The sequence below is a fragment of the Haliaeetus leucocephalus genome, unplaced genomic scaffold, assembly GCF_000737465.1.
Source record: "Haliaeetus leucocephalus isolate CR32 unplaced genomic scaffold, Haliaeetus_leucocephalus-4.0 Scaffold206, whole genome shotgun sequence".
Classification (NCBI taxonomy): Eukaryota; Metazoa; Chordata; class Aves; order Accipitriformes; family Accipitridae; genus Haliaeetus; species Haliaeetus leucocephalus.
The window spans coordinates 12690796-12700987 of NW_010972642.1; the positions used below are offsets into that span (position 1 = coordinate 12690796).

The window sequence follows — 10192 nt, forward strand, 5'->3', positions numbered from 1 at the left end:
CCCCCCCCCAAAAAAAAAAAAAAAAAAAAAAAAAAAAAAAAAAAAAAAAAAAAGATTTCTCATGCGCAGAGGAAATTTCATGTATTTTAATTTGTGCCCATTGCCTCTTGTCCCTCCACTTGGGTATTTATACACATTGGTAAGATCCTCTTGAGCCTTCTCTTCTCCAGGCTGAACAGCCTCAGCTCTCTCAGCCTCTGCTCATACAAAAGACACTCCAGTCCCTTAATCATCTTCGCAGCCCTGTGCTGGACTTGCCCCAGTAAGTCCGTACCTTCATGTACTAGGGAGCTCAGAACTGGACACAGTACTCCAGATGCAGCCTCACCAGTGCTGAGTAAAGAGGAAGGATCACCTTCCTGGACCTGCTGGCAATGCTCTTCCTAATGCATTTTTACAGCACACATCATACAAAATACTTCAAATTTAATAGTGCCATCATTCCACTATAGGAATGATTTGACTAGTGGCACAGACATGGGATGACAACTTCTACAATAGCAACAAAGAACACAGCAGAGGGAGAGGGGACTGAGAACACAAGAACAACCATACCGGTTCAGACCATTTTATCCAGCACTTGCCTTCAGAGTGGTCCTAAGCAGACACTCAGTGAAAGATAAGAATAGAGCAAGCATACAGAACAGTTGCTCCAAGTATTCTAGCTTTCAGCTATTTTCAGCTCAAGGCATTTCCTGAACCAGATGTGATCTGTCTAAATATAAACTTCAGTTTTCACTGAATCCCTGTAAATTTTTACATTCATAAGACCTTTCAGCAAGGAACTCTAGAGATTTAGTATTCACTGCATAAAAAAATGTGCAATATTTCTTGTTTGTTCAGTGACTTCTACTGATTTAATCTAGTGGCCATCCGTTCTTGCACTGGAAGAGACAGTGAGCAACCACCCCCCATCCAGTCCTCCACGCCACTCGGTTCTGTAGATCTCTACTATTCTCATGCTAGAAGTCACATTTCCAGGCTGAACAGTTTTAATCCACTGATTCCCTGCATGAAATCTCTTCCATATATTAGAAATGTCAAAGGCTCAGAGAAGGGCAGCAAGAATAATCATTCTGAACAGACTTGAACTTTTTCCAGTGGCGCTACATCTTTTTCAGATAAGGGGACAAAGATTGCACATAGTATTTAGAATGACAGAAAACTATGCATTTGTATTGTGGCATAATGATGTTCTCTATTTTGATCCTTACTCCTTTCCTAATAATTTCTAACATCTGATTTGCCTTTTCTGACAGCCAGTAATGTTTAGATTAGTCATTAACCTCTGAATTAACCCTGGACATAAGCAGAATGCAGCCAACTCAGCATCATGGAGGCACAAAGAACACTATTAGATCTTCCCTCTAATAAACTGTGAGTATATTCTTAAAGATACAATACATTCAAATTGCCAAGTTCTTGCCACCAAATACCGAGGTCCCAGCAAGACAGACAAGACACAAGGAGCTTGTTATAGTACACTTTTCCTTCTTGAGTGAGGGTGTAGTGTTTCGACCTGATGTGGCTTCTCTGCCTTACACCCCCCGCCATGTAATGGAACAGAGATCTAGGACATTTTAAAGCCTGTAATAGGTGTTAGAAACCCTGAAAATCTGCTATGCGGTGTTCATTTACTCACAGGCTGCAGTAGCTCAGGACGCGATGCATCTTGTCTGATTTTTCCTTTTAGTACCATAGGATTGAATTCCACAACCTTAAATTTTATTTCTTTCAGTTTAGAATTTTCAATCCATTTTCTGTGATAAAAAAGAAGTGATAAATGAAATATTGAGTGTGTGGCAAGTACTTTCACTATTAAATTCACAGACTCATAGGAGAATAAGAGACCTTGAAAGCTCACTCGATCTATTCTATCCCACGACATAATCACTTATGTCTACAGCTATTGCACATGGACATTTGTTTAACCTGTTCTTAAAAAAAAAAACCAAAACAAAAAAACAAAAACAAAACCAAAACAACACCCAAAAACCCCAACAAAGCAAACAACCCACACCACTGCCAAAAACAGAGACTCCACAGGTTGCCTACACAAACCATCTTTCACCATCACTAGCATTAAATGCTATTTTTCTAGGCTTTCTTGCTGTACTTAAAAGACTATTTTTTCTTATCCTATCTACTGTGCTTTTAAAGCAGAGGTTAGTTTTCTCCCTTTTACAGTTTTACGTCCTTCAAGATGACTGCCACATCACCTCCTAACTATAATTTCTTTAGACTAATTTTTTTTTCATTTTGTCAGATTTCCTGACACCATCGCTTCTTTTCTCCTCTGAACTCTCTTCTAAATCCTTCCTGAAGGCACCTAAAACTAAACACCACACTTTTTCTGATGCATTAATAATCTCTGCAAGATCAGAAAAAGTTTCCTCACATCTCCTGTGGTCATATATGTCAACAGGTATATCCACTATGATGGAGGCCTTTTTTTTTTTTTTTTTTTCTGAATCAGTGTGGTCAGTTATCAGTCATAATTCTGTAGTTTTCCAAATGAGTGCTACCAAATTCCTGCTTCACCCCGAGCCAATACAATCAGCTATTCCCACCTATATTACCTTGTCATTACCTCTATTGAATTTGATCACATTTTACAATTCATTTTTTCCAATTCATCATGATTAGTTTGTTTTCAGCTCTTGTCCTCAATGTACCTGCCGCCTCTCTTCTAGCTCCATGCCAACTGCAGATTCATAAAGAACATTCTCCACTCTATTATCTAGCTTACTGATGAACTGGATGGGAAAAACTCCCTGTGGAACCTCACTCATTACATCTTTTCACTTTGGCACAAATTGTGGGTACACAGGCTACAGAAGCGCAGTAGCCAGAGGTGAGAACTGCTAACAAATCTGCTTTAACTTGGGATTCACATCTTCCTCCTCTTTTAGACAATGTTTGTAAATTCTAACATGCAAACATGCTTTCATTATAAGCTTTTTGGGCCTCTATTTATAAACTTTAATACAACCTCTTAGCTGAAATGAGCTTTAAACAGCAAGTATTTCTACTCTGAAGCTCAAGACACAGCGCCAGATGAGAGGTAAGTGCAGTGCCACAAAATGGGATTGTGACAAATAAGCATGTATGTATACTCACCTTACTACAGACTCTTCTGCAGCAGATCTACAAAAGGCAGACAGGCACAAGTATGGGCACGGTCTGGCTATTTCACACCCCTTTACACCAGTCAGTGCCTTGTGTAGGGCAAAATGGTCCTTTTTCCTACGTGTAGAGAATCTTGGGGATTGCTACCAATAGCACTTCTTAAATAAAAAGGAGAAACATTTCCCTGAAAAGTCCTGCAAAGTCTATGTGCATGCTAAGGAGAACAACAACCTGGTCCTAACTACAGCATGAAACAAAACGAGGCTGGTATATACCGAATATGCGGGATGGTAGTCTTCAGCCCAACTATGTAGAACAAGACATTAGCCTCTGTGTTGCTGTAGATGCTACTGATTGCTGCTATAGCTGCACCCATTCTGCCTGCAGCAGCGCAGATTACGACTGGGATTTCTTCCTCCATTTCCTCAGGACTCTCCAAATCAACTATAAGAAACAAAACTATGCATTATAACAGAAAATTAAGAATCTTTTTGTATCAGAGCTGGGTCATAGGAATGACTGTGTAGTTCCATAAGCAGCAGAATCGTACCACAATCACACCATTTCCTTACCACATCCTAAACACATCCGCACTTGGCAAGGCATACAGCATGAGCTGTCACTAATCCAGACCTACATGCAGGTTGACTGGACTGTTGGATGCCTCCAAACAGAATATATAACAGAGTTCTTGGCATCTTCTACTCAGCAGGGGCACAATTCAGCCTGTCCTCCATGTAGCTGCTTATTCACATGAAACCTGAAGAAGTTTGAATACCTTTGAGACTTCTACATCTCAGTTATATTCAGTACAAATTGAACAATAGGTCCCAAAATTATCAAAGGAAGGAGGTAAGTGGAAGAGATGGTGCAACTGCGTGAGCTTCACTTCTTTGGGAAACAGGCTAGAAAGGAAGAGTGCAAAATTCTGCACCAGCAGGAAGCTGCTAATGATAAAAGGAAAAAAATCTAAACAATGCTGAATCAGTTCATATTACTGCTAAGGAAGATTTTTATCCCTAGCACTGATTAACTTACAGAACTTACATGGATATATTTACACTGGCTAAAACATAACCATTAAACTCATAACAACCCCCCAAAAATATACTGAAAAAAATGGTTTATACCAAGACAGAGTTTGTTTACCTTGGGAACACTGAATAAGCTAGTAGTATAAACATTTAATACCAGTCCAACCATATCAACCCTAGCAGGTTTCTGTCACTATAAAAATTCCAGCAAAACCTTCTGCTGTAAATTATGTCAAGATTTGATGATGTGTCTGAAATTAATAGGTAGGCCAAGAACATTCCCAAAGGGGCAAGCTGTGATCACAGTTTATTATCACTTGACAACTCCAATACTGTTCAGCACAAATAAGGATATACCCCAGCTTCCATCTACATCAGTGACACCTGGATAAAAATTTCAATCAGAATGACAATTCTTAGTCATTACTATCAATCTCCTGCTATTTTATTCAAGTAATTCAGAGTAAAAAAATTCCACATCCCAGACCTTATGCAACAGTGTGAGCAGCTCATCTACTGCAGGCCAAACAGGATTCGGTAAGACAAAAAGCACTGTTCAAATGAAGAGATAAGGAATATAAAACAAGAACGTAAATGATACAGAAGTACAAGTTGTTTACCTGTTTCATTCTTCAATGCAGACGGCACTTGGTGAACCCTGTTATACAGAATGGCGCACACAGTTAAGACAAGAAGTAACAGTAAGATCTGGTTAACTGAAACAAAAGGGAGAATTTGTTCACAATCAGTGTAACAGCTAATTCTCAAGTACCTTTTTAAAAAAAAAAAAAAATCCAATTTGCAGCCAGTACATATCATAACCTGTATTTGCTGTGTTTATCAAATTCTCCTTTCTCTTGTTATTTGATCAAGCTAAAAATTTTATGTTAAAAACATAATAGTATCTCTCCCCCCTTACAGTAATTTCCAACTATCTGATTTTCATGGATAATTTGCTCACTAAATCATTAAGCTCCCAATATATATGGATTAACCACACTAGGAAATTCACATATTTCTGAATTTTACCAGGAGCCTGGAACTTCCTTTTCTTGGCTAGTTTGTTGTCTGTTTATCATCACAGGACTTCATGAGTCAATTATTTTTACCTAGCCCTTTCCTTCTCTCACATTTTCCTGATAAAAATTCAAACATAGGAGAAATTTTTTTCTATTTCAATGTGCAGATCCTTCAGGTGTTTTGAGCAAAACTCTAAAAATACTAGAAAAACAAACCCAGCATGCAACAGAAACCATAAATGTTCCAAAATATTCGAAAATACATACACATTTTGACACGGTTACTTTAATTAGTAAAATCAAAAGAAAGCATGCAACAGCAAAGACCTTACTATATACTCTGATTTGCAGTTCCTACCAGACTGTCTTGTACAAGCTTAAGTTACTCAACATAAACCAACCATAAGCAGGTACCAGGACTGTTCACCGAGTACAACAAGGAAGTAATACATTGCCATCACCAACAGTGATTTTGATGATGGGAGTTCTTTGTATAGGACTACTTTGTTACTTTTGCACCACCATAAAAGATATTTAAGGTGTAAAAAGGAGCAAAGGGAACAAATTTTTAACTATTTCAATCAAAAGGGCCAACTGGCCAGAACTGGGCATGAGAATAAACTGAAATTCATAAACATACATCACCAAACCTGCACTAATTTAAACTAGCTGAGGAAACAGACCATTGACTTCAGAGAAATTTTGGATGCATAACTGGAGGCACACACCAGTCCATTTTCAGTCACTGACCCTGACAGCTGATGAGAACCCCAAATTTCTCGGGGCCACGCCTCAATTGCAGAGATGAACAACATTAACGTGCAGAGTTCTGTAAAAAAGCCACGCTCAGTGCTCCAGGCACAACCCACATAAAACCAGCAGCTACCTGCACTCTTAGTGGGGAATTCCAGACCCCCCAGTCTCATGCAGTAAAGCAGTGAGTAATTTTAAATTAATGGGATTTATGGCTGTACTTATCTAACTTAGTTAACAGGAAAAGGCTTATTTGTATACTTAAAGTTAAGCATAATTTAGCAAAACTAGAACTATAAATTTGTCTTTGACATTTCTGTCCTCTTTAAAAAATATGTATTTAAAGTGTTTTTAGTCTTTCTTACTTTTCTTTAAAAGAGCCATGTGTCCTGTTGGATGAGAACTGTGATCTGTGGTAAAATAAAAATAATAATTAAAAAAAAAAATTTAAAAAAGAGAGAAAAATCATTAATACCAGTACTCAATACTAGTTAGTTATTTCAGGGACAAGGTTTTGCATCATCAAATTTTACTGTTGACCTGGTCAAAGTAAAACTGAACTCTATCTTTGTAAATAACTTTTTTGGAACAAATAACTAATATTCTCAGCTATAAGTATTGCATATTTTAATTTAAGCTACTAACAGGTTGAAAAGAACAGCATTTTAATAAATTCCATCCAATCACCTACGTCAGTAATAACTAAGATTTTTTTAACACGTTTTAAAGTAATGTGCAAAGAAGTATTAAAACACCCACTGATGCAATTTGTAAATACATTTACTTTTACCTCTGATTTCACCTAAAACATAATAACAATCACTAATACTCATGTCTTGCTGGAGTATGTTCCCAAGCATATGGGAATCTTACACTGGAGCCATGTCTTTCAGACTCTTAGAAAATTTCAGAGCAATAGCGAAAATATTTTCTAACAGCAGTATCCTTCAACCAACAGTAAGGAGGGAGTCTGTGCAATCTGGCTTGTATTTAAGCACATTATTTATGATGCTGAAGAAAATTAGGTAGCCTTCCCTAAAATTGTACTTCTAAACCAGGCCCAAGAGTGGCCATGACTTTATGCCTGAGAGGACAGAACATAATGGCTAAAATACATTATGGGAAGTAAAACATTCACTTGAATTCTGAACCCAAAACTACTGTTTATGAAAAAAAACCGCAAACCCAAACCAAAAAAAACAAAAGTAAAAAACAGCACCAGAAGTTGGGGCAGGAGGGGGTGGGGAGGGGAAAATACAACTATGTGATCTAACCTTTATGCTATGGTAGCTGTATGTAGGACAGAAGCAAATTTTTCCTGTTTCCGTACATACAGATATGGACACATTACAGCATAGATAAGGATATATGACGGTTTCTATGCACACATAAAAATGAAGTTTATTCTGACTCCTTGAGAAGACAGACAGAACAGCAAGAATTCTTGAAACCTGAGTCACAAAACTGACCGCCTCTCATTGGTTACTGCTCAAGTTCAGGCGGCATCCTAAATTAGTCTCTGCTTCGACTAACAAGTTAAAAGACAATAAAAATATTTTAAAAAGCTAAGATGTGGCTTTGTTTACAACCACTTACATTCGCATGTATTTAGGTCCCAACAGACAGCTAAATCAAAGTGAAGAGAGGAGTACTTCTGAAAGTCCTTTCACATCCGCAGGACTTATCTACATTCCAGCAGCCCGCTCTCTTCATGTGGCATTAATTTACACAGAGAGGAAATCAAGCTTATCGTTCAAAAAAAAGCCACTGCTGAGAAAGCCCTTCTCTCACGCATTACGCATAAGTATTGTCTTCTTATCCATTTAAAAAGTTTACTCATTTAGGTAAGCAGAGAGAAAACAGAACTCCCTACACTCTTGGAGTAACTTTCTAACCCCACTTCAGCAAATCACAGTCTTCCACTGATTCCCATAGAGCTGACTACTATATTTTAATTATCATTTGTAATTATAGTCACAAAAAATACTGATGATCACTGCAAGATGAAGTCGGATAGCCACAGCTTCATGGTATCTTCAGAAATTATTAAATCAGCGTAAACTGAACCACATTTTAAACTTTAAAATCCAAACTCAGACAGACTCTCATACAAGTTTGAGTTCTAAAACTACAGCACTCCTAAGCCTCAGAAACTCAGGTTGATTACCCACTGATTTTTAAGGAAAGAGAGGAATATTTGTTCCCCTACAAATATTTACTCAATTTTTCCTGACTGTAGACATCAGTTCCTGGAACCTGGCACTCCCTAACTCAGTTGCCAAATGCTGTAACAAAATGAGGGGCTGCAGAAGGGAAAGCTCAGAAACAGTGACATTACTGCTCAGATATTTCCTGCTTAATTAGTCTTTTTACCTCTTCAAAGCAGCACAGTATTCGGGACTCCTCTCTCCTGAAGAGCTGTAGAGCTATTTACTCAGATCCTAGATAACCCACAGCTGTAAGCACTCTTGCCAAAGCTTCCTTGACCATCATCCTCCTTTGAAGTCCCCCGCAAAAGGGCCTTACAGGGCACAGTAACAGTTTTAAGATTCAATTCCTTTTTCAAACTCTTCAAAGTTTACTTTGGAGTTGTGCTGGTTTTCTTTTCTTTTCTTTCTCTGCTGCTGAGGAATAGCAGAGTCCAGACGCCGCACTGGAGGAATGAGAGCCCATAAACCACTTCCAGATGTGCAGAACGATGATGCAGCCCCAGATCTGGCAAACTTGCCTCAGAGCTTCAGCTAGCAGATTGCAAACAAATCCCATAAAACAAAAAGTCTTAAGGGGGTGGGGGAAAGAGAAGGAGGCAAACCCTTCCAGAAGTTACTTCAACAGCCTAGTTGCAGGCTAGGTTTCTAGTCATTATTTACGGTAAATGTGAACAGATAACCAGTGTGCAAGAGCCAAACGACAACATGCCAAAGTCAAACTGAAAGCCAAAAGTTTTTCCAATGTCTGTTTGCAGAGTTCTTCCGAAATCAAAAGCTAAGGGAAACTTGCAGAATTCAACTCTGAATATGCATTTTGACATGAATCATCTCATTTCCAAATCTTTAACCAGTTAAGATAATCTGAATCTACAGGTTTGGTTTAGATTCAAAGGGACTTTAGATCAAGGTAACCAGTGGCTGTTCAAGGTAACCAGCACATGTTGATGCTCTGCCTCCTAAGCTCTCCTGGAATGCTTTTGCAGTTTTATTTCTACACCACTTCTTTCATTCAAGTTCTCTCCCTTCCTTCTAGGACCCTCCCTTCTACATGATAATTATCAACACTGTTTTGTCACAAAACTTGCATGAGTACTGAAACGAGTAACAATAATAACAGTAATCTTCAATTCTGAACTATTTTTCATATTTTCAGCATAAGTGAGTGCAAAACTTATAAATTCAGTCAAGGTTTAAAAATCTCAAGTGTTTTACATGAAGACTGTTGATCCATTTGCAGGAATTGAAAATGTGGGTTTTCAACTGTACATCTCAAACATGCCAAGGCTGTATTATCTGTGCCTGATTTTCTACAGAAACCCACCTTTTGCAGAGCTGCTTGAAGGAAAAAGAAATGAAGAGCTATACATGATGTGCTTCATGTAGATGGCCACAACTGTTACTACTTTTTCTGTACTACAGTGTTTTTTTTAAGCTGTATTAAGGTCATGTTCATCAAAATCCACCCATGCTTTTTTTCATCTCCCTTCCATTTAGATGCACATCCTAAACAGACCTAAGCAGCTCACAGCTGTATGAGCTTGCAGCATTGGGACCACGTGCTTCACCTAGCAGCAACCCCTGGATTACTGGCAACTCAGCAACACCCTGGATTTCCCTCAGCCTCACGCGTTTATATTCTCACTTAACACCCCCCTCACACAGGAAAGAGAGCAGTTTCAGTCCTGCAGAATGAGGTCTTGGGGTTTACTCAGATCATCCGCTGTTAACTGTAGAACTGAAACCTTGGTTTCTAAGCTTAACCTTCAGTGCTTGAACAGCAACTCATTTCTCTCAGATGCAGAGGTCGCCTACCACTAGCAAGTTTAAAAAAAGAAAAAAAAAAAAAACTGCTACGCATTTCAGAGGGTTTGAACGCTGTGCTGGGTGCCCTCAGCTGAACAGCACACACCACACCCGTGGTGAGCCCAGCACCTCAGCACCCCGGGCCGGCAGGCCGCAGCCCCGCGGGCCGGGTACGCTGCAGGCAGGCTCGTCCCCGCCAGGCGCCCTTCACAGGCCTCCCGCCGAAGCAAGGCCGAGACCGGGG

The 10192-nt window shown here is 39.0% G+C and overlaps 1 protein-coding gene across 1 annotated transcript in view; it reads right to left on the reverse strand.

Annotated features, from left to right (window-relative positions):
- Window positions 1-8582, reverse strand: part of GLT8D2 (glycosyltransferase 8 domain containing 2) — a 16457-nt gene extending 7875 nt beyond the window's left edge. The window contains exons 1-5 of the mRNA XM_010566312.1: window positions 8309-8582; window positions 6301-6345; window positions 4784-4879; window positions 3405-3573; window positions 1643-1760 (exon numbers count right to left, since the gene is read on the reverse strand). Coding sequence (XP_010564614.1) covers window positions 1643-1760; window positions 3405-3573; window positions 4784-4879; window positions 6301-6319 — 402 coding nt within the window. The 5' untranslated portion in view covers window positions 6320-6345; window positions 8309-8582. The remainder of the gene's footprint in view (window positions 1-1642; window positions 1761-3404; window positions 3574-4783; window positions 4880-6300; window positions 6346-8308) is intronic.
- Between the last annotated feature and the right edge of the window lie 1610 nt (window positions 8583-10192).